This window comes from Thamnophis elegans, chromosome 9 (genome assembly GCF_009769535.1).
Source record: "Thamnophis elegans isolate rThaEle1 chromosome 9, rThaEle1.pri, whole genome shotgun sequence".
Classification (NCBI taxonomy): Eukaryota; Metazoa; Chordata; class Lepidosauria; order Squamata; family Colubridae; genus Thamnophis; species Thamnophis elegans.
Window position 1 is genome coordinate 6,817,088 of NC_045549.1, and position 25,792 is coordinate 6,842,879.

General features: G+C 46.5%; 1 protein-coding gene and 1 long non-coding RNA gene across 4 annotated transcripts in view; one reads left to right on the forward strand and one right to left on the reverse strand.

Moving 5' to 3' along the window:
• The window catches only part of GC (GC vitamin D binding protein), a 50,489-nt gene extending 28,060 nt beyond the window's left edge, over nucleotides 1–22,429 (forward strand). The window contains exons 4-12 of one of the 3 annotated variants that reach the window (XM_032223709.1): nucleotides 2,177–2,388; nucleotides 4,110–4,242; nucleotides 6,574–6,668; nucleotides 8,558–8,687; nucleotides 11,663–11,865; nucleotides 13,154–13,286; nucleotides 14,036–14,133; nucleotides 15,911–16,052; nucleotides 21,795–22,429. In XM_032223709.1, the coding sequence (XP_032079600.1) occupies nucleotides 2,177–2,388; nucleotides 4,110–4,242; nucleotides 6,574–6,668; nucleotides 8,558–8,687; nucleotides 11,663–11,865; nucleotides 13,154–13,286; nucleotides 14,036–14,133; nucleotides 15,911–16,052; nucleotides 21,795–21,821 (1,173 nt within the window). In that variant the 3' untranslated portion in view covers nucleotides 21,822–22,429. Of the gene's footprint in view, nucleotides 1–2,176; nucleotides 2,389–4,109; nucleotides 4,243–6,573; nucleotides 6,669–8,557; nucleotides 8,688–11,662; nucleotides 11,866–13,153; nucleotides 13,287–14,035; nucleotides 14,134–15,910; nucleotides 16,053–19,164; nucleotides 19,254–21,794 lie in introns of those variants that run through there. The other 2 variants (XM_032223708.1, XM_032223710.1) reach the window with 2 other exon arrangements.
• A 453-nt stretch (nucleotides 22,430–22,882) lies between these two features.
• Nucleotides 22,883–23,587, reverse strand: LOC116513587. Its single transcript, XR_004256003.1, has 2 exons — nucleotides 23,230–23,587; nucleotides 22,883–23,014 (listed from the first exon to the last, which is right to left on the reverse strand). It is a non-coding gene; the product is annotated as an uncharacterized LOC116513587 (long non-coding RNA).
• Nucleotides 23,588–25,792: the final 2,205 nt, after the last annotated feature.

Consider the following 25,792-nt stretch of genomic DNA (forward strand, 5'->3'; position numbering starts at 1 on the left):
GGAGTAGGAGTAGGAGTAGAATAGAATAGAATTGGAATTGGAGTTGGAATTGGAATAGGAATAGGAATAGGAATGGGAATAGGAAAGAGTAGAGTAAAATAGAATAGGAATAGGAATAGAATAGAATAGGATTAGAGTAGAGTAAAGTAGAGTAGAATAGAATAGAATACAATAAAATTGGAATTGGAATTGGAATAGGAATAGGAAAGAGTAGAATAAAATAGAAGAGAGTAGAGTAGAGTAGAGTAGAGTAGAGTAGAGTAGAGTAGAGTAGAGTAGAGTAGAGTAGAGTAGAAAAGAGAAAGTAGGAATAGGAATAGGAATAGGAATAGGAATAGGAATAGGAATAGGAATAGGAATAGGAATATAATTCCAAAGTTGGAAATTCTGGAGCTTGGAGATCTTCTAGTCCAACCCCCTGCTCAGACAGGAAACCTTAACTGATTAATTGTTCTGACTGTCAGGAAATTTCTCATTATTCTCCTTGATTCGTTTCCACCCATTGCTTCTTGTCCTGAGTTTGTCGATCAGAAAGGTTGGTGGTTCGGTGGTTCAAATCCCTAGTGCCGCATAACAGAGTGAGCTCCCGTTACTTGTCCCAGCTTCTGCCAACCTAGCAGTTCGAAAGCACATCAAAAGTGCAAGTCGAAAAATAGGGACCACCTTTGGTGGGAAGGTAACAGCGTTCCATGCACCTTCAGCATTGAGTCATGCCGGCCACATGACCACATAGACGTCTTCGGACAACGCTTCAGCTTTCAAACAGAGTTGTGCACTGCCCCCTAGAGTCAGGAACAACTAGCACGTAAGTGCAAGTGGAACCTTTACCTAATATTATCTAGGCCTATTTACAAAGACTATCTACATGTACTCCGTGTTTGAAAGAAACCTATCGTTGAAAACTGATGGAATCTCTATTTAGAGATGGGACGTGTGTGTAAAGAGACTGGTGAACCTTGCAGGACAGGAAGCAATGAGACCTCACACCGCCCTCCTCTCTTCCCCCCCCCCCAAAAAAAATCCCTCAAACCTTTATCTGGCTGGTTCCAAAAGAATGCAGTCAGTCTGGTGAGATTCTCGTAAATAGGTTGACAGCAATAAAGAAGCAACTCTGATCAGCTTACAGTGCCTGACCTAAACCAATTGCTCGGAGCTAGCATGGAAGACAAGTATACTGCCTTCGGGCCAGCCTGTGATGCTCCTTGAGATAGATAGCTGGCTTCAGTGGAAAATGTGACAGGCAATTAAATGAAACTTTGCTGATCGAGAGTAGAATTGACCTCCGCTTCTGCCCCCTCCAGGGAAACTTGGGGGAATAAAGGAGAAAATGTGTAACTCGGGGTTGAAACGAGAGGTTCTTGGTTCTCTCTTAACTTGGTTAGGTTTTCTCGCAGACATTTCATGCCTCGAGCTAGGTAATGTCTTCATAAAAGGGAATGAGGTTGGTAAAGGAGGAGGAGGAGGAGGAGGAGGACGACGACGACAACGACTGTGAGGTCCTTGGTGCTCTGTGAGTTTGGTTGTTTTCTTGCAAATTTTTCATTACTCAAATTAGATAATATCATTAATGCTAGATGGGAGTGGAAAGGGACGTGGTGGCTCAGTGGCTAAGACGCTGTGCTTGTCGATCAGAAAGGTCGGCAATTGGGCGGTTCGAATCCCTAGCATCAGATAACAGCTCTTGTGTCTTGTCCCAGCTTCTGCCAACCTAGCAGTTCGAAAGCACGTAAAAAAATGCAAGTAGAAAAAATAGGGACCACCTTTGGTGGGAAGGGAACAGCGCTCCATGCGCCTTCGGCGTTGAGTCATGCCGGCCACATGACCACGGAGACGTCTTCGGACAGCGCTGGCTCTTCGGCTTTGAAACGGTAGATGAACACCGCCCCCTAGAGTTGGGAACAACTAGCACATATGTGAGAGGGGAAGCTTTACCTTTACCTTAGATGAGAGTGGGGTTTGACCTCTGTTCATATGGATGCAAACTTCACTCCCTTCTAGCACTGATGATGTTACCTAGTTGGGTCACGAAACGTCTGCAAGAGAACAACCAAGGTCAAAGATCACCAAGGACGCCTCAAAATTGGATGAGAGTAATAATATGCAATGCTTTCTCTCTCTGCCCCCTTCCTTCCATCTCTTCCTTTCCCACCAACCCTCGCCCTCCCCTCCAACAAAGTCTACGGCTTTCTCTGAGAAATCCTGCCACCCCGATGCTCCTTTCCCAAGACACCCCGGGATCGCTGGATGTTGCACCCAACAAGGTCTTGCTCGAAAGCTCTGCCTGGCAGCCTTGAAACACCACCCGAAGGACTTCCCGACTTATGTGGAGCCCACCAACGAGGAAATATGTGAGGCCTTCAAGAAGGACCCTCAGGGATTTGCAGAGAGGTGAGGTGCAGAAAGCGTCCGTTGTCTTCATTTTGGATTTCTCCACATGTCCCAAAGGTGCTTTTTTCAAGAGGGAACTGGGCTTCCTTTGTTCTTTCTTGACGACGTCTCGCTTCTTCGTGACCCGTCAAAACCGCGCTCCACTAAAGCGCGCCCGAATAAAGCGCGTACCTGATGTCATCAGCAGCGCGACGAAAAAAAATTAAAAATAAATTAAAATAAAATTAAAATAAAATTAAAGCAAGCCGATTCACATAAAGGTAAGGGTTAGGTTTAGGGTTAGGGTTAGGTTTAGGTTTAGGGTTACGTTAAGCGTTAGGGTTAGGGTTAGGGTTAGGTTAAGGGTTAGCGTTAGGTTTAGCGTTAGGTTAAAGGTTAGGTTAAGGGTTAGGTTTAGAGTTAGGTTTAGGGTTAGGTTTGGGGGGGTTAGGGTAAGGTTTTCACTTTAATTTTAAATTTACCGCTCACAGCGCGATGTTTTCGTCGCGCTGTGATGACATCACATACGCGCTTTCGTTGAGCGCGCTTTAGTCTACCGCGGTTTTGTGGTGGAACCTCGCTTCTTATCTTAGAAGCTTCTTCAGTTCTGACTGAATGTTAGAGAATGGAAGGATTTATAGCAGTTACCTGGCCCTTAGTACTCTTCTTGAGAGTCATGGATGCCACTTGGAGATTTATCGAGTGGCCTCCATGACGTCTTCAAGGAAAAACAAAGGAAGTCCAGTTGCCTCTTGAAAAAAGCATCTGTCAGGTTTCCAAAAGATGCTCTAATTAATTCACACATTTTTTATTTATTCTCATGCAATCCCAGCTTGAGTTGGATCCCCAAATTATTATTCTTTTTGTTTTAATTAATATTTTTTAACTTGAACGTATCATCTTCCATTGAACAGTGTATCATTGGGTACAAGTGTTTGTACAGTTACAAAGATTTACAATATTCATTGCATTAATGATAATCCTCTAATCTTACAATATTAATAATCAGCATTATAACTATTCCTTTCTCCCTCTTAACGTATCTTCTAATGAAAACATAATATTATATTGAGTATGGTGATCTTAACAATCATATATAATATTCATCATATTGTTTACATCTCTATCTTAACATATATTCTTTATTTTACTAGTCTCCATTTATTTCTCACTTCTGTTTTTATTCTCCAACCATCCATAAAATAACTCCCATGTCATATAATATTCCATTTGTTCTTTCTCTTTTTTTTAGCAAGCGTTAACCTATTCATTTCTGCACGTTCTAATATTTTCCTAATCACATTCGCCTCTGTAGGACTCTCATTACGTTTCCAGTTTTTGTGCAAATACAATTCTAGCTGCAGTTAATACATGTAAAAATTAAACATGCATTTCCTTAAAATTTCGCCCAAATTATTCTTCTGACATTACTGTTTCAGTGGAATTTCTTCTGGAAATGAAAATTATAAATGGAAATGTTCCTGAGGTCCGGTGATCCCTTTTTGCTACCTTCAGACAAGCAATGAGAAAGCCAGATTCACTTTAGAAGCATGTTGCTAACTTAACAACTGCAGTAATTCACTGAACAATGGTGGCAGGAAAGGTTGTAAAATAGAGCAAAGTTCACTTAACAACAGCAATTTTAGGCTCAGTTGTGGTCATAAGTCAAGGACTACCTGTATTTACTCAAGTAGTCTTCCATGCTACGCCTTTATGCTCTTCTCTTCTGGTCTGTCTTCTAGGTTTCTGGTCGAGTATTCTAGTGATTACAGCTACGCTCCTCTGCCAATCTTGCTGAACGCTACAAGAAATTATTTATCCGCCGTCAGAACCTGCTGTGCCAGCACACAAAATAACATCTGCTTCTTGAAAGAGGTCAGCGCATTCTTCCCCCTGCTTGTTATCAGCTGCCCAATAAACTGTAATCATCTCACCTCCATTCCAGCCTCCCGCTGCATTAGAAAACCCATGGCTAGATTTCCAAATGATTTTTCTATGTACGCTCAAGTGATCATTCGCCCAAGAGTGTCGAGCTGATCAAAGTTGATCCAAACAATAGAATATTTTTAAGGTAGAGCAAAGCAAAGGTTTAAATTGTCAAGCTATCCCGATAGATAGATTAGAGATAGATAGATAGATAGATAGATAGATAGATAGATAGATAGATAGATAGATTGATTATAGGTAGATAGGTAGGTAGGTAGGTAGATTATAGGTAGGTAGGTAGGTACCTACCTAGGTATATAGAGATAGATAGATAGATAGATAGATAGATAGATAGATAGATAGATAGATAGATAGATTATTGGTGGGTAGGTAGGTAAGCAGGTAGGTAGGTAGGTAGATTATAGGTAGGTAGGTAGGTACCTACCTAGTAGAGAGGGGGGAGGGAGGGAGATAGAGAGAGAGATTGAGTATTGGTAGGTAGGTAGGTAGGCAGGCAGGTAGGTAGGTAGGTAGGTAGATTATACGTAGGTAAGTAGAGATAGATAAATAGACGATAGATAGATAGATAGATAGATAGATAGATAGATAGATAGATGATTGATAGATAGATAGATCGATAGATAGATAGATATATAGATAGACAGACTGACTGATTATTGGTGGGTAGGTAGGTAGGTAGGTAGGTAGGTAGGTAGGTAGATTATAGGTAGGTAGGTAGGTAGATTATAGGTAGGTAGGTAGGTACCTATCTAGTAGAGAGGGGGGAGGGAGGGTGAGAGAGAGAGAGAGAGATTGAGTATAGGTAGGTAGGTAGGTAGGTAGATTATACGTAGGTAAGTAGAGATAGATAGATAGATAGATAGATAGATAGATAGATAGATAGATAGATAGATAGATAGATAGATAGATACCTAGATAATTGCTGGGTGGTGGGTGGGTGGGTGGGTGGGTGGGTGGATGGATGGATGGATGGATGGATGGATGGATGGATGGATGGACGAACAGACAGATGGACCTGGACCTGGACCTGGACCTGGACCTGGACCTGGACCTGGACCTGGACCTGGACCTGGACCTGGACCTGGACCTGGACCTGGACATAGACATAGACATAGACATAGACATAGACATAGACATAGACATAGACATAGACATAGACATAGACATAGACATAGATGATAAGGTTCACCAGCATATTCACCTCCCACTTGGGAGGTTGAGTGTTCAATCCTAAGTAGCTGCAGATCTTTCTCTCTCTGGGTGCAAAGAAAAAATATCTGCTGCAAACTCCATGTGGCATCAGGAAGGGCATCAGCTCCATCCAGTAACCCCAACTCTATCCTGAATTAAGGAATTACAGGGTCATAAAAAGGGATTTTAAAAAATTCTATCCAATGGATGTATTATTTCCCAGCTTTAGACAGCGTTTTAAGAAAGTATCCCGGATCTGATAATGGTTACTCAGCTCTGTGCCTTCGATCAGGAATCCCAGATCAAAATCCCTGTCTGTTAAATGGAGCAAAATGTCCTGTTGGCCTAGAAGATTAGCTGATGCTTTATTGATTTTGAGGGAAGCCCATATAAAGCAGTGGTGAAGTTCAAAATCTCTCCCTATCGGTTCTGTGGTCATGGTTTGGTGGTCATGGTTTGGTGGGGGGGAGGGGGGTGTCATGTGACTGGCTGAGTGTGGCCAACTTTTTAAAAACTTTTTTTTAGCATTTTTAAACTACCGGTTCTCCTGAACCAGTAGCATTTTTACTACCAGTTCGGGCTGGTTCATTTCACCCCTGATATAAAGTACCGTATTTTTCGGAGTATAAGACGCACCTTTTTCCCTCAAAAGGGGGTGAAAATCTGGGTGCGTCTTATACACTGAATACAGCACTTTTGTTCTACCGAAACCACACCCACTTCGCAAAAATGGGCGTGCAGAGGGTTTGGGAGGCTTGCAAAGTGCTCCTGGAGGCTGGGGAGGGCAGAAAAGAGCTAAAAACAGGCTGGTTTTGCCTCCCCCTTCCCCAGCTCCCAGGAGCAGTCTAAAAGCCTCCCAAAGCCTCTGCGTGCCCTTTTTTTTGTTGTTGCAAAAAACAAGGCATGCCGAGGGTTCGGGAGGCCTGCAGAGTGCAAAAACTTTTTTTTTTTTAAATTTACCTCTTCAAAATCATGGTGCGCCTTATACTCCGGTGCGTCTTATAGTCCGAAAAATACGGTACCTGTGTGATCTCTGCCTGACCATTTTCAATTTCTTTTCTTTTGCAGAGGTTACAACACAAGCCCATCCAAACATTTACCCATCTGTCAAACAAAGCCTGCGCTCTCTATGCCTTGCTTGGGAAAAATAAAACAACGGTCAGGTAGAGTGGAAACCCTTTTGTCTCATACACCCATGCCAGGTCAGAAGGATAAAGTTTTAGTGGTTGAAATTCACAACTGAGCCATGACAGATTCAGCTGGTTACCGTCTCTACATACGCATCTTTCCATTTTGATTATGTGCCACTAAGTAACTCTTAGTGACCCCCATATATAGATTTTTTTTCTCTCTATGAATCTTTCAATTTCTATTCAACACAACATGGCACTGCACTGAAAACACCATCGTTCGTGTTTTTCTCTCTTTCTCGTCCTCCTCTTCCTCCATCTTCTCCTCTTCCTCCATCTCCTCCATCATTCCCAACTCTTCTATCTCATCCACCTCAAAATAACAGAATAAGAGAATTGAAAGGGACCTTGGGTGGGGGGGTCTTCTAATCCAAATTTTGCATAGGTAGGTGTTGTGGCCCAGCAGGTGCCGTTGGAGCTGCCACCAGACTCCGACAGCGAGGGGCCCTCTGAGTCAGCTCTGGAGGATGTGGAAGACCCTGGACAGGATTCCGACTCCGAGCAGGGTGCAGACAGGCTGGTTGGCCACCAGGAGGCAGCTGAGCCTTGGTCCAGTGGGGGAGGAGACAAGGGAGAGTGAGCCAGACACCAGTAGTGAGTTGTTCCTGGATGCACGCCATTGAAGAGCTACTAGGCGTCAGGAACAGTTGCGCAGTTACAGGAGGTAATTGCACTCAGCTGGTGGTCATTAGGCTCCTCTCCAGACTATAAAAAGCTACTTGTGCACACGGCCCTCTTTGCAGAAGTCAACGCAGGATTGAATGTCGGAGGACATTACTGTGAGCTTGGCAGGCTGGATTGCTGCCGAGTCTTATCTGTGTTTATTGCTGCCAAGGACCTGTTTGTCTGTTAATTAAATGCCGTAACTTATCTCTGGCTCGGAGTGTGCTTTGGGTGTGGAACGAGGGGGGTCAGAACAGGTAGGAGACCATATACCCAGGGGTGGGATTCAAAAAATTTAACAATTGGTTCTCTGCCCGGTTGCTGTGTGGGCCTCCTGCACCATTGGGGGGGGGAGGAACTTTTGTCCTCCCGAGGCTCCGGAGGGTGAAAACGGCCTCTTCCGGGTTCCGTAGACTCTCCGAAGGGTGGAAATGAGCCCATTTCCAATAGCAATAGCAATAGCAATAGCAGTTAGACTTATGTACCGCTTCATAGGGCTTTCAGCCCTCTCTAAGCGGTTTACAGAGTCAGCATATTGCCCCCAACAACAATCTGGGTTCTCATTTTACCCACCTCGGAAGGATGGAAGGCTGAGTCAACCCTGAGTCAGTGAGATTTGAACAGCCGAACTGCAGAACTGCAGTCAGTTGAAGTAGCCTGCAGTGCTGCATTTAACCACTGCACCACCTCGGTTCCAGACTTCTGGAACTTCTGAGAGGGCCATTTTTCACCCTCCCAGAACCTCTGCACGGGTCCTGCACTTCCCTGGCATTCAAAATGGGCTGTGTGGAGACTCCTGGGAGGGGAGGGGAGGGGAGGGGAGAGGAGGGGTGGGAAGGTGGGGAGGGGTGGGGTGGGAGGGTGGGGAGGGGTGGGTGATGCCAGCCAGTCCTTCCAACTACTTACTAGACTTTCCTTGCACAGCACCACACTTGGAAAATATTTACATGGCAGCTTTCCAAGCTAGATAAGGTCTGTAGTCATAATTACTCCTTTGAAAGACTGTTTGCCAGGGCTTGGCTGAATGTGAACAAGAGGAGTTCACATTCGTTTAATAAAAGGGGTTTTGTCAGGACCAGGACTCTGCCTCATGCTTTTTGGGGAAGCCTAGGTCAGGAAAATGTTTGAGCAGCTAATTCAACTCTCCGTTGGTTAAATTCTCTTTTTTTTTTCTTCCCTTCCCTTCCCTAATGCTCCAGCTACTTAATAAAATTTACCCAGCAGACGCCGAGCCTGTCCTTTGAGAATGCCATAAGCCTCGCTGGAGAAGCAGCTGAAATTCTTTCCAAGTGCTGTGCCAGTTTGGAAGAAAACTGTTTGCACAATGAGGTGAGCGATCAGGAAAGGCAGGCGAGAGCTGCCTTAGATCTTATTTCTACAATTTGTAGGACTAGATGATGCAGCTCTTGGTGGACTTGACTTCCAGCAGGGTAGTGATGAAGAGGATACGTAATTATGGGGCAGAAGAATTCTCTACGCATATCTGACGATAATATCATCCTAATCTTCTCTGTCCTGCAGGCAGCCCTGCAGCCATATTTCTCTTAAGATCTTTGGCCTGCCACACTTTCTATTATTCTGCCATGCATTTTCTATTGTGGGAAAATGGGAGGGGGGGATTGTATGGAGTTAGATGTTATGTAGCCATAACAACATTCTTTCTAGAAAGCCAAGGTCATCCTTTGTCTCTGCACCTCTGCACCTGACCGGAACTGGATGGGAGGAAGCTGCCAGCAGATTGGACCATGGGATGGGCTTGTGGGTGTGGGGGCAAGATCCTGAACTTTCAACTGGGTGGGGAAAACCGGGAAGCTTTCAGATTCAGGTTTCCCCAGATGTGCCAACATGGCTCTCTTCATAAATTGGAACTTTCAGCAATACTTTGCCTTGGGCTCTGATTTATTTTCGGATGCTATTTGGAACCCTGACACCATCTTATAATGATCAAGGCCTAGTCAACCTGTGCAGTTCACATGTTATGCCCTAAATTATAGACAGTCTTCGACATACAACCATGACTCAGCCTAAAGTTTCTGTGGCTAAGGGATATGTTGTTAAGTGAGTTTTGCCCCGTTTTATAGTCTTGTTGCCAGAGTTGTTAAGTTAGAAATACAGTTGTTAAATGAATCTGGCTTCCTCTTTGACTTTGCTTGTCAGAAGGTTGCAAAAGGGGATCCCACAACCCCGGGACACCGCAACCGTTATAAATACCGTATTTTTCGGACTATAAGACGCACCGGTGTATAAGACACCCCAAGGTTTCCAAGAGGTAAGTAAGAAAAAAAGTTTTTGTCCTCCCCAGCCCCCAGGAGCACTCTGCAGGTTTCATCAGGGCTGGGGGAAAGAGCAAAAACGCGCCCGTTTTTGTGAAAAACGGCCCGTTTTCCACCCTTTTTCAAAAACGGGGGTGTTTTGCCTTCCCTCAGCCCTGCTGAAGCCTGCAGAGTGCTTCTGGGAAATGAGGGAATGTGTAAAAAACCTCAGTTTTTGCAAAAAAAAAAGGCCCATTTTTCACAAAAATGGGATGCAGGGCGGGGCTTCAGGAGGCCAAAAATGGCTGTATTCATGTATAAGACGCACTTACATTTCCACACTCTTTTATGGGGGGGGGGAGATGCGTTTTATATTCCAAAAAATACGGTACATGCCAGTTGCAAAGCATTTGAAATGTTGATCCCTTGAGATCATGTGGATGCTGTATATTTTTTACATGGTTTTACATAATGTCTGTAGAGATTCTCAGCTAGCCAGCTCACAGTTGTCCCAAAGATGCTTTTTCAGGAGGCCTTTGGAACTTTCTTGTTTTTTTTTTCTTTTGAAAACATTTAGCTTTTCGCTGAAGAAGCTTCTTCGGCTCCAACAGGATAAATGAAAGGATTTATATTCCTTGCAGACAGCTGGACATTTGCAACCTTTTAGAGCAGAAGTGTGTCAAGCTCAAGGCCCACGGATCAGATCCAGCTCGGGGGGCAGCCTTGAAAAATGTAAGAGACCAGCCCGCATCACTTTGGCCCACTCTACCCATTGTGAAGAGGAAACACCAGGCCAGCGTGGTTTCAGCCCAGTCTACCCAATGGAAAGAGGAAACATGCCAGCAGTTTGGGAAATGGTGTCAAGCTGGCCACGCCCAGCCAGCCAGCCATGCCCACCCAGCTGGCCACAGCCAGCCAGCCAGCCACGCCTAATGAGTTGCATCAAGCTGAACCATGCCTACCCGGCCCCTGGGATCAACCACAGCCCTGATGTGGCCCTCGCTGAAATTCAGTTTGACACCCCTGTTTTAGAGGTTCATTTGCTTCAAATGCAAATGACCAGCTGTCTGCAAGGAATATAAATCCTTCCATTCCCCACAGTCCTGTCAGAGCTGAAGAAGCTTCTTGGGCGAGAAGTGAAACATCTTCAGAAAGGAAAAAACAAGGAAGTCTGGTTGCCTCCTGAAAAAAAGAGCATGTTTTACATAATGGCCTTACATAAGTGTTGTGGCTCAGCAGGAGTCGTTGGAGCTGCCACCAGACTCCGACAGCGAGGGGCCCTATGAGTCGGCTCTGTAGGATGTGGAGAACCCTGGACAGGGTTCCGACTCCGAGCAGGGCGCAGAGAGGCTGGTTGGCCACCAGGAGACGCCTGAGCCTTGGACCAGTGGGGAGGAGACAAGGGAGAGTGATCCAGACGTCATGCCTTGGAGCAGTGGGGAGGAGCCAAGGGAGTTGTTCCTGGATGCCCGGCAACGAAGAGCTAATAGGTGTAAGGAACAGTTACGCAGTTATACAGGAGATAATTGCACTCAGCTTGGTGGTATTTAGGCTCCTCTCGAGACTATAAAAGGAATGATTGTGCACACGGCCTTTTGCAGGAGTCAACGTATGCACTAAAGTGGGAGAACTTTCGTGGCTAGCTTGGCAGGCTGGATTGCTGCCAAGGTTAGTCTGTGCTGGATTGCTGCCAAGGCCTGGACTGTGCTGGATTGCTGCCAAGGTCCTGTCTGTGTGTTAATAAATCCTTGCAGTATCTTTGTCTCGCCGTGCTTTGGTGTAGGACAAGGAGGGTCAGAACACATAAGTGTAAAAAACCCCGGTCATAATTCGCTTTTTATAGCGTCAGTCAAGGACTAGTTATATAGAAGAGTGGAATTGGGATCTCCGCACTTCCCAACAGAATCTTTGGGCAACCAAAATCGAGGGCAACCTGTATTTTTATTTATTTATTTAAAATCGAAACGAAGGGAGCCATGATCCCTTCCGTCAAACGCTATCGGCCCTGTTGCGTTGGTTGTGTTGCAAAGGCAATGCTCTTCTGTCTTCCAGCTCAAACCTCACATCGCCCACATCTGCAATACCGCCTGTGGAGCGAACGAAGGACTCCAAGCCTGTTGCCGCTCTAAAGACGACGTGGGAAAATACTTGTGCATTTACTCGCTCCCGTGGGTTAAGCATTCCCATGTGCCTCAAGCTCCCAGTTCGGTTGACGAAGGCGTCTGCAGGGAAGATGGCGAAGTAGACATATATCGGTAAGGGGATTTGGGGCCCATTTTTCTCCTTCTCTAGAGGCGGGATTTGCATGCAGGGCTCTCTAACCATTTCAGGGGGATGTGAGCAGAGGTGGGCTGCACTTACCTTAATAACCCTGGTTGTGCATGCGCAATCATGCACGCACTTTGCTCATGCGTGTGCCTGGCATTCATGCACGAGGCATCAAAAACAAGGCTAAATAGGACAGCATAGTGCCGGGGGGGGCAGGTGGGAGGGTGGTGGTGGGGGGACTGCAGAAGCAAAAAACAAGATGGCGGCACCCATGGCGGCACCCGGAGAACCAGTTTGGGGCTGTGGCAGGCCTGGGTCACTGCTGGTTCCGGTGACCCAGGCCGCCAAACCATTACTGGTTCAGCACACCCAACCCACAGGTAGCAACTATCGGTTCGTCCGAAGCGGCAGCAGCCCACCGCTGGATGTGAGGAAGAAGGTCCCTCCCTCTAGAACCCAGAAATGTCTTTATTCTTTTTAGATTTATACCCCTCCTTCCCTTCAGGAGCTCAGGAGAACATCCAAAGTGCCCCTTCTTCACTTCTTTCTCCAACTTCAATTGTGTGAAGTACCGTATTTTTCGGAGTATAAGACACACCTTTCCCCCCCCAAAAAAGAGGGTGAAAATCTGGGTGCATCTTATACACTGAATAGAGCATTTTTGGCCTCCTGAAACCCTGCCCCCTTCACCAAAATGGCCGTGCAGAGCTTTGGGGGGGGGGGGCTGCAAAATGCTCCTGGAGGCTGGGAAGGGCAAAAATGACCATTTTTTTGCTCGTTTTTGTCCCCCTCCCAGCCTTCAGGAACCACCCTACAAGCCTCCCAAAGCCTATGCATGCCCTGGTTTTTTTGCAAAAAAACGGGCCTGGTTTTTTTGAAAAACAGGGTGTTTTTTGCTCGTTTTTGCCCCCCCTCCCAGCCTTCAGGAACCACCCTACTAGCCTCCCAAAGCCTATGCATGCCCTGTTTTTTTTGCAAAAAAACGGGCCTGGTTTTTTTGAAAAACAGGGTGTTTTTTTGCTCGTTCCCTCCCTCAAAGGAGCACTTTGCAGGCCTCTCAAACTCTCTGCGTAGCCTGTTTTTCACAAAAAAAACAACAACGGCATGCAGAGGGTTTGGGAGGCCTGCAGGGTGCAAAAACTTCTTTTTTAATTTACCTCTTTGAAATCTTGGTGCGTCTTATACTCTGAAAAATACGGGTATGTTGGGAGGAAGGAGAGTACCTAAGCTAAAGTCACTCAGAAAGCGGCCTTTGTTTTTTTTTTCCTTTTGCAGTAATATTTATGACATGGCCCGGATATACAGCCGTGCTCCAGAGGCTCTTCTTATTACCTTGTATTCTGCCGGCCAAGCTGCCGCCAATGATTGCTGTGGCCTAGCAGACCCCAAAGCATGTTTCGCGGAGAAGGTAAAGATTGAGAACCTTCTCAGACGAAGTCAGGCACAGGTCCCTGTGGGAAGAAGGTCCAAAGGAACGGATTTATTGCTAAACCGCCTATCCATGGGGATCTTCTCCACTAATAGTTCAGCACCAGCTTGGAGGGCAAAGGAATTCATTGGGCTTGCTGTTCTTATGACTGTGTAGGGCAGGGCTCTCCAAACTTGGCAGCTTTAAGACTTGTGGACTTCAACTCCCAGAATTCCCCAGCCAGCCAAGCTGGCTGGGGAATTCTGGGAGTTGAAGTCCACAAGTCTTAAAGCTGCCAAGTTTGGAGACCCCTAGTGTAGGGATTCTCGGCTAGTCCCTCTTTTAACTCCACCTCCTAGTTCTGCTACGTTCTCCTACTGATATAGAGGTAGATCAGGGACGCCATTCACTTACCTTCCCTACCGTTTCTCATAGATGAGTGTGCGTTCACATTTGCCCCATCCGCGCATGTGCTTTGGCTTTAAAAAGTGCCTAAATGGGACGGCAGAGAGCCGGGGCAGGTGGGCAGGCCCACCCGTGATTTCCACTACCGATTTGGGTGAACCGGTCTAAACCGGCTGAATACCATCTCTGATGGCAATGGAGATGTAGAGACAGAGAAGGAGGCAGGGGGGGAGAGAGGGAGAGAATAAGTCCTCTATCGGGGGGGGGAGGAGCACTTTGCTGGAATACTATATAATGCGGTAACATTCTTCATTCATGCAACGGTATTTCTTTCTGAATTCTAGGGTTTGAAAACAATAGCTCTGTTGCACACTTGGATTGAAAAAGGAAATGAGATTTGTGGGGAATATACGGATCATACATACGTGGAATTCCTCAAGAGGTAAAGTTTCCTCCATATTTGCATGGAAATTTGTATTCTATCATGCTTTAGAGCAGGGTTTTTGTGGCCCACCAGCAGAGCTGATGGCAGATTCAGACAGTGAGGAGGTTGGGGAGGAAGATGGGCCAGTCCTGGAGTCTGGGGAAGGCTCTGATGAGGGCTCTGTGTCAGAGACAGAGAGGGGGCCAGAGACGTATGCCAGTCATCAGCTGCCTTCAGAGTCAGACATCAGTGAGGCAGAAGAACAGCTGGAGCCTGTTCCCAGTGTGCACATGCCCAGTTGCCAGACAAAGGGAACAGCTAAAGAACAGGGGTTGACTTGGGAGTAAGGCCACAGGTGGATGATGAATGGCCCCTTCCAGAGGAAATAAAAGAGGAGCAAAAGGGGAGTGGAGTTTGCAGGAGACAATTAGTTCACTTCATTGGTTCGTGACTCTCCTTGCCAAGTTTTGTAGATATCGGCCTGGCAGCTCTCCAAGCCAGATAAGGTCTGTGATTGTAAATCCTCCCTTGAAAGACTTTGCTGGATGTGAATGAGCAGAATTCACAGGAAATTAATAAAAGGGCTTTTTGTCGGGACAAGGAGTTTGCTTCATGCTTTCGGGAAGCCTCGGTCAGAACACCGATGTGTAGCACAAAGCATTTGTAATCAGAAACTTATTGATCCCATAAAACGTGTACTTTATTGGCAAATACAGTTTGTGCTCTAAAGATTAGAATGGCACAACACTTTTGGCGAGGAATGTTGATGTGCAGATGTCATGTTCTATGAAAGTTGGGAAAGAGCTCTGAAATGGAAGGTTCTGTTATTGTTGGAAAGTTGACAGCCATTCTTTTTTTAAACGCTGCCATGGAACAAATTTGTGAAAATATTAGACAAGCTTTGCGTGTCACATAAGATGATAAAACGGTGTTGACTTCCTGCCTCATGATCTTGAATGGTGCTTTTTATGTGTTTATTTTTTTCCCCTTGGCAATTTATGATTCTATACGTTTATTAAACAACAATTCAAAAGAGTGATGCGGTGACCTGGAGGTGAAACTCTCGCCTCACAATCAGGAGGCTGTGAGTTCGATTCTAGGTAGAGGCAGATATTTCTCTCTCTCTCTGGGTACCAATCAGAATATATCTGCTGAACAAAACTCCTCATTGGCAACAGGAAGGGCATCCGGGCAGTAAACATTCAGCTCCATTCAGCTGCCCAGACTCCACCCCACTAGGGATTATAGGGTCGTTAAAAGGAGATGATGATTACATGACAGTTCAAACTTACAATGGCACTGGAAAAAGGGACTTACATCCCGTTCTCACACTTATGACGGGTCTCTTGATCAAACTTTAGGTGCTTGGCAACTGGCATGTGTTTAGGAAAATTGCCACATCCCAGGGTGCTGGAATTGTCATTTGCAATCCTCCCTAGGGAGCTTCTGGCAAGCCAAGTCAATAGGAGCAGCCAGTTTTGCTTAATGACTGTATGGTTCACTTAATAACTGCCCCGCAACAACAAACTTTTAGCTCAGTTTGGTCGCTTTGCCTGTCACCTTAGAGGATGAAATTGTGTTGATTTCCTGCCTCATTGTAAAATGGGGGCAAAACTCACCTAACAACGGTCTCTCTTAGCAACTTTGTGCTCAGCTGCGGTTGTACACGGAGGTCTACCTGTACTGTATTTTCTTGCACCCGGCTGTATGAAATCAGATCTCAGTCATTTCCAAGGAATCTGTGTTTTCTTACCTTAAAAAGGGTTTGGTGATGTCTTCCTGTCTCGAATTGCAGGCTTAGAGCCAATGCGTTAACTCTGTTCCCTCCTGGGACTTTGGATGCTGAAAATCAGGTCTCTGCTCTGGTGGAACAAAGAAGTAGTTATGCCACCAAATGCTGTCATCTGAATGCACCTCCAGCGTATTGTGGAATACAGGTAAGGTCCGTGCTCACATGTCTGTTGAGATTCTCAGCCATCCAAGTCATGGTTGTCCCAAAGGTGCTTTTTCTTTTCTTTGAAGACGTTTCGCTTGGTTCCACCACAAAACCGCGGTAGACTAAATCGCGCTCGACGAAAGCGCATACGTGACATCATCACAGCGCGATGAAAACAGCACGCTGTGAGGGGTAAACTTAAAATTAACGCGTAAATCTAAACCTAACCCCCCCAAACCTAACCCTAAGCCTAACCCTAAGCCTAACCCTTAACCTAACCCTAAACCTAACCCTTAACCTAACCCTAAACCTAACGCTAACCCTTAACCTAACCCTAACCCTAACCCTAACGCTTAACGTAACCCTAAACCTAACCCTAACCCTTAACCTAACCCTAACCCTAACCCTAACGCTTAACGTAACCCTAAACCTAACCCTAACCCTTAACCTAACCCTAACCCTAACCCTAACACTTAACGTAACCCTAAACCTAACCCTAAACCTAAACCTAACCCTTACCTTTATGTGAATCGGCTTGCTTTAAAAGCGCTTTTTAAAGCGCCCTTTTTTCTCCGCGGTTGTATTTGTCGCGCTGCTGATGACGTCAGGTATGCGCTTTAATCGGGCGCGCTTTAGTGGACCGCGGTTTTGTCGTGCCACGGTTTCGCTTCTCATCCAAGAAGCTTCTTCAGCTCTGACTGGATGGTGGGGGATGGAAGGATTGATATTCCTTGCAGACAGCTGGTCATTTGCATCCTTTTAGAGGGTCCTGGAAGCACTTGGAGGTTTATCTCTGTCCTCAGGGTCACCTGAGTGGTGCTTCTTGTTCCTGTAGTCTGCAATTTTTTCCCCCTCTGGAGATCCATTCTTACTCCCACACCATTCAAAGGATGTCCATCCCAAATTGTATAGCTAAAACATCTCTAGAGATTCTCAGTCATCCAGGTCACGGTTGTCCCAAAGGTAATTTTGTTCAGGAGACAATTGGGCTTCCTGGGTTTTCTTTGAAGATGTTTCGCTTCTCATCCAAAAAGCTCTGACTGGATGGTGGGGAATGGAAGGACTGATACTCCTTGCAGACAGCTGGTCATTTGCATCCTTTTAGAGGGTCCTGGAAGTACATGGAGGTTTATCTCTGTCCTCAGGGTCACCTGAGTGGTGCAAACGGTTCCTGTAATCGGTTCCACCACAAATCCGCGGTAGACTAAAGCGCGCTCGACGAAAGCGCGTACGTGACGTCATCACAATGCGACGAAAACGGCACACTGTGAGCGGTAAATTTAAAATTAACGCGAAAACCTTACCCTAACCCCCCCCCAAACCTAACCCTAAACCTAACCCTAAGCCTAACCCTTAACCTAACCCTAAACCTAACCCTAAACCTAACCCTTAACCTAACGCTAAACCTAACGCTAACCCTTAACCTAACCCTAACCCTAACCCTAAACCTAACCCTTACCTTTATGTGAATCGGCTTGCTTTAATTTTATTTTAATTTTAATTTAATTTATTTTTAATTTTATCTGTCGCGCTGCTGATGACGTCACGTACGCGCTTTGATCAGGCGCGCTTTAGTGGACCGCGGTTTTGACGGGTCACGCTGTAATCTTCAATTTCCCCCTCTGGAAATCCATTCCTACTCCTACACCATTCCAAGGGTGTTTATCCCAAATTGTATAGCTAAAAGTCTGTAGAGATTTTCAGTCATCCAGGTCTTGGTTGTCCCAAAGGTGATTTTTCGGGAAGCAACCAGACTTTCTGGTTTTTTTTTCCTTTTGAAGATGTTTCGCTTCTCATCCCAGAAGCTTCTTCAGCTCTGACTGGATGGTGGGGAAAGGAAGGATTGATACTCCTTGCAGACAGCTGGTCCTTTGCATCCTTTTAGAGCAAGGGTCCTCAAACTATGGCCCGCGAGCCAGATACGGCCTGCCAACGCAAAGTATCCAACCTGCGGAGTGGTGGGATTCAGCCCTACCCCTCCCCTCCCTGTGGGCTTTATCTTCCCACCAGCAGCCACTTCAGCTGCACTTCTAGTTAGTTAGTTATTTCACTGGGCTGAAATAAATCTAAAAGCCTGACTCAGCAATTAAAATTCCCCCCCAAAATGTTCTCCTGGTGGGCAACTGCAGGAGTTAAACTACCCCGAAGGGAGGGGACTGTGCAGTCTGAAATTATAGGCTGCTGCCTTTTGACTTAAACCAGGGGTGGGCTGCTATAGATTCCCCCAGGTTCGGCAGAACTCACAGCTAATGTTATGGCCAGTTCGGAGAACCTCCAACTCCCACCCCTGGCTGGCCCCGCCCACCCCTCCCCTCCCAGAAGTCTCCCCCCCCCGGCCCGGTTTGGATGCGAGTTAAGTGCAGGGCCAATGCAGATCCTTGGGGAGGGGTGGTAACAGGCCTCCCAGAAGTTTCAGAAGGCTGGGAACGGGCCCATTTCTGGCCTCCAGAGGGTCTCCGGAGCCCCAGGAGGGTGAAAACACCCCCCTCCACCCACCGTGGTACAGGAGGCCGACTAGGTCACGCCCACCATCATGGCCACACCCACCCAGCAACCGGGCAGAAAATCCGTTGCTGAAATTTTTGAAGCCCACCCCTGACTTAAACCATAATCTTGTTTATTTAAATTTGGGGGGGGGGTGTTATTATCCTTCCAATTATGGTGGCTCAGGATAGAGTTTAAGGGCTTCACAAGTGGTGTGAATCCCGTTGATAGAGCTTGATGAAATCAGCCATGAATGGACCGTTGTCCTTAGCACAGTAGCGTAAGTGAATCTGATCCCCATCCTTGAAATTGAGAGTTAATTGGGATTTATTGGCAGATCAGGCCTCATTAATATATGGATCTAGACTACGAAGTCAGAAAAACATCTAAGAAGAAGCGATGTTTATTTCTGTGTATAAGACTTGTTCTGATTACAGAAGACTCATCGCATAAAACCTGTGGGTTTTTTTTTTTACAGCCATTGATGAATCAAGTTTAGCGGGATGACACCAGATTGAGTGGAGACGGGACCATTGTCAAAATCTCTTATCCCCAAAAATATACCCTAAAGATTTGAGAGCTGTAACTGAATTAATCCATCCAGGTGTTGTTGTTGTTGTTGTTTTCAGGTCATAGACTCTGTCTCTACCCTTTGTTTCCTAGTTGGCTGCATAGAAAACAAATCTTGAGAACGTTCCCTTTTTTAAAAAATACTCAGGTAGGTGAGACACTAGAAAAAGACTGAGGTTGGGCCAGTGGTGGGTTTCAAATTTTTTTAGAACCTCTTCTGTAGGTGTGGCCTACTTTGTGGGAGTGGCTTGCCGGCCATGTGACTGGGTGGGAGTGCCTTGCCGGCCATGTGACTGGGTGGGAGTGGCTTGCCAGCCATGTGACTGGGTGGGTGTGGCCAACTTGTAAAATGTGGTGAAACTCACTTAACAACGCTCTTGATTAGCAACCAAAATGTTGGCTCAGAAACTCTGGCATTTGAAGTACGCAAGTTTCAAACCTGTCAAGTTATAAGACTCTTGTACCCCTAAGCCTTTTTTAAAAAAAACAGGGATGTTCAAACTTGACAGCTTTAAGACTTGTGGACTTCAACTCCCAGAATTCCTCCTCCAGTCATGTTGGCTCAGGAACTCTGGCATTGAAGTGTGCAAGTCTTAAAGCTGTCAAGTTACAAGACTCTTGCACCCCTAACCCTTTAGGAAAAAAAAACAGGGGTGTTCAAACTTGACAGCTTTAAGACTTGTGGACTTCAACTCCCAGAATTCCTCCTCCAGTCATGTTGGCTCAGGAACTCTGGCATTGAAGTGTGCAAGTCTTAAAGCTGTCAAGTTACAAGACTCTTGCACCCCTAACCCATTAGGAAAAAAACCCTCAGGGGTGTTCAAACTTGACAGCTTTAAGACTTGTGGACTTCAACTCCCAGAATTCCTCCTCTTGCTCTTCATCTTGATGATGTGCGGACGGGCGGGGGGAGGGGGAGGGAGCTGGAACCAGTTCTAAATGGCACTGTAGATTTGTGGAACCTCTTCTATAGAAGAGGTTAGAATTGGCAGGAACTCACCCCTGGATTGGGCACATCTGACATGGTAAAATCTTAATATTGTTAAAGAAAACACAAGTGTTCTTAATATCTTATGATAGTATTAAGTGCATATAAAGGGTTAGGGTTAGGGGTTAGGTTTAGGAGTTAGAGGTTGAGGTTAGGGTTAGGGGGTTGGGGTTAGGGTTAGGTTAGAGGTTAGGGTTGGGGTTAGGAGTTTGGGTTTGGGTTGGGGCTAGGGTTGGGGGGTTAGGATTGGGGTTAGGGTTAGGGGGTTAGGATTGGGGTTAGGGTTAAAGGTTAGGTTTAGGGGTTAGAGGTTAGGGTTAGAGAGTTAGGGTTGAGGTTGGGGTTAGGGATTATGAGGTTGAGTTTAGGGTTAGGGGGTTGGGGTTGGGGTTAGGGTTAGGGGTTAGGCTTAGGGGTTGGGGTAAGGGGTTAGGGTTGGGGTTAGGATTAGGGGGTTATGGTTAGGCTTAGGGGTTAGGTTTAGGGGTTAGAGGTTGGGGTTAGGGTTAGGAGGTTGGGGTTAGGGGTTAGGGTTAGAGATTAGGATTGGGGTTAGGGTTAGAGGGTTAGAGTTAGGGCGGAATACTTTACTTGAAATACACTTGGAATATTGCATTCAGTTGTGGTCACCACGTTATAAAGATGCTGGGATTCTAGAAAAAGTGCAGAGAGGAGCAACCAAGACGATTAGGGGACTGGAGATTAAAACATATGAAGAACGGTTGCAGGAACTGGGTATGTCCAGTCTATTGAAAATAAGGACCAGGCGTAACATGACAGCAGTCTTCCAATATTTGAGGGGCTGCCACAGAGAAGAGAAGGTCAACTTCTTCCCCAAGGCATCTGAGGACAGGACAAGAAGCAATAGATGGAAACTCCAGAAATAGTTCTAATCTAGAATTAAGGAGAAATTTCTTGTCAGTGGGAACAATTAATGAATGGAACATTAATTACAGGGAGCTCACCCCATAACATGGCAACTGGGTCTCAAACCCAGGCTGTCAGCTTACCAGATAGCAATAGCAATAGCAGTTAGACTTATATACCACTTCAGAGAACACCAAGGACTCCATGTATAAGATCAAAGCCCCACAAACATATATATGAACAGGGGATGAAGTTAGCAATAGCAATAGCAATAGCAGTTAGACTTATATACCGCTTCATAGGGCTTTCAGCCCTCTCTTAAGTAGTTTACAGAGTCAGCATATTGCCCCCACAGTCTGGGTTTTCATTTCACCCACCTCGGAAGGATGGAAGGCTGAGTCAACCCTGAGCCGGTGAGATTTGAACAGCCGAACGGCAGAACTGCAGTCAGCTGAAGTAGCCTGCAGTGCTGCATTTAACCACTGCGCCACCTCAGCTCAGGGTCTTTAACCACCGAGCCCAGGGTCTTTAACTACTGAGCATCGTGCCCCCAATAACCCTAGTAACTAATGTGATCTATTAGTAAGCATATACTACATTCATAACATTTTGAAATTTGCGTGGAGGCCTGATTTGTAGAACTGAATTCTCCTTCATTTATAACACTCTCCTAAGAACAGAGAGGTTGAAATTCCATACCAAAGAAATATGTAAGTTTTGATGTTTAGGAATGCTTCTCTGTAGATGAATGTAGTATTTCTCATTTTATGTTATATTCCTCCATCATCCTATTGTTAATTTTTCCCTCCGTTTTTTTTCCCCTTTCTGTTCCAGAAAGAAGAAGGAATTGAAAGAAAGTGATACCGGGGGCGGGGGGCGGGGGGGGGGGATCTATCATAAAGTCCAGAATTATTTCTGAAATGTTTCTCCAACATTTGCAAGCTGGAATGTCCATTATGTCATAGCAAAAATGCTTCTCGTTTCAGCCTGCAGGTGGCAGTATTACCCCATCTATCAAATAATATGACATTCTAGCCTTCCTCTTGCTCCTCTGTGTTTCTTGGGGTGGAGGAAGTAAAGTGAGAAGTTCTTGGTATTCTCTGAGCTTGGTTTTTTTCTTCTTCAGATATTTCGTTACCCAAACTAGGTGAAAACAGCTGATGATGTTACCTAGTTTGGGTAATGAAACATCTGCAAAAAAATTAACCAACTTCGAAGAGCACCAAGGATTACGCAGTCTTCCTCCTCCTCCTCCTCCTCCTCTCCACAAATCCCACTCCCATCTAACACTGATGCTGTCACCTAGATTGGTAATGAAATGTCTGCAAGAAAACAACCACGCTCAGAGTGTGCTAAACTTTAGCAGCTAAAGACTTCACAGTCCTCCTGCTCCTCCTCCTCCTCTCCACGAATCCCACTCCCATCTAGCACTGATGATGTTGCCTAAATTGGTAATGAAAGGTCCGCAAGAAAACCGCACTCAGAGAGTATTAACACTTCACAGTCCTCCTCCTCCTGCTCCTCCTCCACCACCACCACCACCCCACTACCACCACCACCACCTCCTCTTCCTCTCCACAAATCCCACTCCCATCTAGCCCTGATGATGTCACCTAGTTTGGTAATGAAATGTATGCAAGAAAACAACCAAGCTCAGAGTGTGCTAAAGACTTCACAGTCTTCCTCTTCCTCCTCTTCTTCTTCCTCTTCTTCTTATTCCCCTTCTTCCCTTTTCCTCTGCTTCCTCTTCCTCCTCCTTTCCTCCTCCTCCTCCTCACCACCACCACAAACCCCATCTTAACACTGGCAGTATTGTGTTTGGATCATGAAACACCTGCCAGAAAACAACCAAGCTCAGAGAGTACCAAGGACTTCACAGTCCTCCTCTTCCTCCTCTTCTTCTTCCTCTTCTTCTTATTCCCCTTCTTCCCTTTTCCTCTGCTTCCTCCTCCTCCTCCTTTCCTCCTCCTCCTCCTCACCACCACCACAAACCCCATCTTAACACTGACAGTATTGTGTTTGGATCATGAAACACCTGCCAGAAAACAACCAAGCTCAGAGAGTACCAAGGACTTCACAGTCCTCCTCCTCCTCCTCCTCCTCTTCTTCTTCCTCTTATTCTTATCCTCCTTCTTCCCTTTTCCTCTACTTCCTCCTCCTCCCCTCCTCCTTCTTTCCTCCTCCTCCTCCTCACCACCACCCCAAACCCTATCTTAACACGGACGGTGTTGTGTTTACGTCACGAAACATCCGCCAGAAAACAACCAACCTCAGAGAGCACCAAGGATCCCTCATTTCAGCCCTGAGGTTACAAACATTCTCCTTCACTGAAGAAATGAAGTATTCTACCACCTGGTGCCCACCAGATGTGCTGGGATGCCCCATCCAACACAATCTCCCTACAGCTTGTTTTCCAGTGCTTAAAGGATGAGGGGAGGGTGGTGAGAATCAAACTTGTGAAGGGTTCACTTTCTTTTTGGATTGTGTAGAGAGATGCTCGCCTTCCCCCATGTGACAGCTTTGCCGTGTGTTTTTTGCTCCTAAGTAATTTCGAGTGTCAGCTTGAATACCGCGCTTAAGAATAAAATACTCTTTTAAAATCCGAACCCAGGACAATAAGATGCTGTTTTAAACCTGAGGAAAACGGGAAGGAAACGAAAGTTGGAGGTATGGAATGACGGCTCAACTAGGCTAGGATTGTAAAACCAGAGGAAGGCGGTAACGAGGCACCTTCTCATCTCTGGTTGTTCGCTTGTGCCAACATTGTAGGCCAGTGATGGCGAATCCTTTTTTTGGCTCGTGTGCCAAAAAGCGGGGGGAGCGCAGGTGTGCCACACCCATAATGCAATGTGTGACACACACACAACCCAGCACGCATGCGCGCATGACAGGAGCTTCCCATTTTTTGCATGATTTTTTTTTGCCCTCCCCAGGCTCCAGAGGCTTTATAGGAGCCTGGGGAGGGCGAAAACAGCCTCCACCACTCCCCCAGAGACCCTCCGGAGGCTTCAGGGACCTTCAGAAGGCTTCCTTAAAGCCTCCAGAGGGCAAAAAATGACCATACAAGCAAACCAGAAATCATTTCCGGTTTGCTCGTAGGTTCGATTTAAGCCCTCCGGAGGCTCTGAAGCCTCCTGAAGGTCCCTGAAGCCTCTGGAGTGCAAAAAAACGGCCCTATGGGCAAACCAGAAGTTCGGGAACAATAGCAATAGCAATAGCAGTTAGACTTATATACCGTTTCATAGGGCTTTCAGCCCTAAGCGGTTTACAGAGTCAGCATATCGCCCCCAACAACAATCCGGGTCCTCATTTTACCCACCTCGGAAGGATGGAAGGCTGAGTCAACCCTGAGCCGGTGAGATTTGAACCGCCGAACTGCAGATAACAGTCAGCTGAAGTGGCCTGCAATACTGCACCCTAACCACTGCGCCACCTCGGCTCTTCGAGGTGGCGCAGGGAAGGAGGGGTATAAATCTAAAAAGAATAAAGACATTTCTGGGTTCTAGAGGGAGTGACCTTCTTCCTCACATCCAGTGGTGGGCTGCTGCCGCTTCGGACAAACCGATAGTTGCTACCTGTGGGTTGGGTGTGCTGAACCAGTAATGTAACCAGGATGGAAGGCTGAGTCAACCCTGAGCCGGTGAGATTTGAACAGCCGAACTGCAGAACTGCAGTCAGCTGAAGTAGCCTGCAGTGCTGCATTTAACCACTGCGCCACCTCGGCTCACAGTTCTCCGGTTGCTCATAGAGCTGCTTTAAGCCCTCCGGAGCCTTCAGGGACTTCCGGTTTGCTCGTAGGGTCGTTTTCTGTCCTCCGGAGCCTTCAGAGAAGCTTCCGGAAGGCCCCTGAAGGCTCCGGAGGGCTTAAACCGGCCCTACGAGCAAACCGGAAGTCCATTCCCGAACTTCCAGTTTGCCCGTAGGGGCGGGTTTTTCGAGCTCTGGAGGCTTCAGGGAAGCTCCGGGGGGGGCAGGGGAGGCTGTTTCCGCCCTCCCCAGGCTCCTATAAAGCCTCTGGCGCCCCCTGGAGGACGAAAAATGACCTCAAAAAAGGCTAAAGTCAGCTAGCCATCGCGTACCCTGACAAAGAGGTTCGCCACTCCGGCTGTAGGCTCAATGCATTTTCCGATGGTTTACTAAGAATTTTACATCTTTGGGGGATGGCATCAGTCATCCTGTGAATGACTTGAGGTTTGACAGGCGTCTACTAGAAACAGAACTTTCCAAGTGATGGTGAGATAACCCAACTCCAATTGGGGCAGTTGAAGTCCACATATCTTCAAGCGGTCAAGATTGAGAAACGGTTGATTTAGGTCCACGAACCAAGGCTGCCTACAGGTCAAAAGAATCCAGAAAAAGTGGGCAGGACTTTAATCATATAAATCATATCCACCCTCCACACACACACACACAGATATCAAAGCCACCTATAATAAACATTGCATAATCTGAAGATTTTCTGTTGTGGCTGGCCAGTGGAGCTGGCAGCAGAGTTGGGCAGTGAGGATGTTGGGGAGGAACATGGGCCAGTCCTGGAGTCTGGGGAAGGCTCGGACGAGGGCTCTGCGTTGGAGGCAGAGATGGGGCTGAGGCTATCTGGCAATGATCAGGTGCCTACGGAGTCAGACATCAGTGAGGCAAAAGAACAGCTGGAGCCTGTTCCCAGTGTGCGCATGCGCAGAGTTACCAGATGAAGGGAACAGCTAAAAAACAGGGGTTGACTTGGGAGTAAGGCCACAGGTGGACGGTGAATGGCCCCTCCCAGAGGAAATAAAAGAGGAGCGAAAGGGAAGGGGGATTTTGCAGGAAACCATTCATTCGTTCGGTTGTTA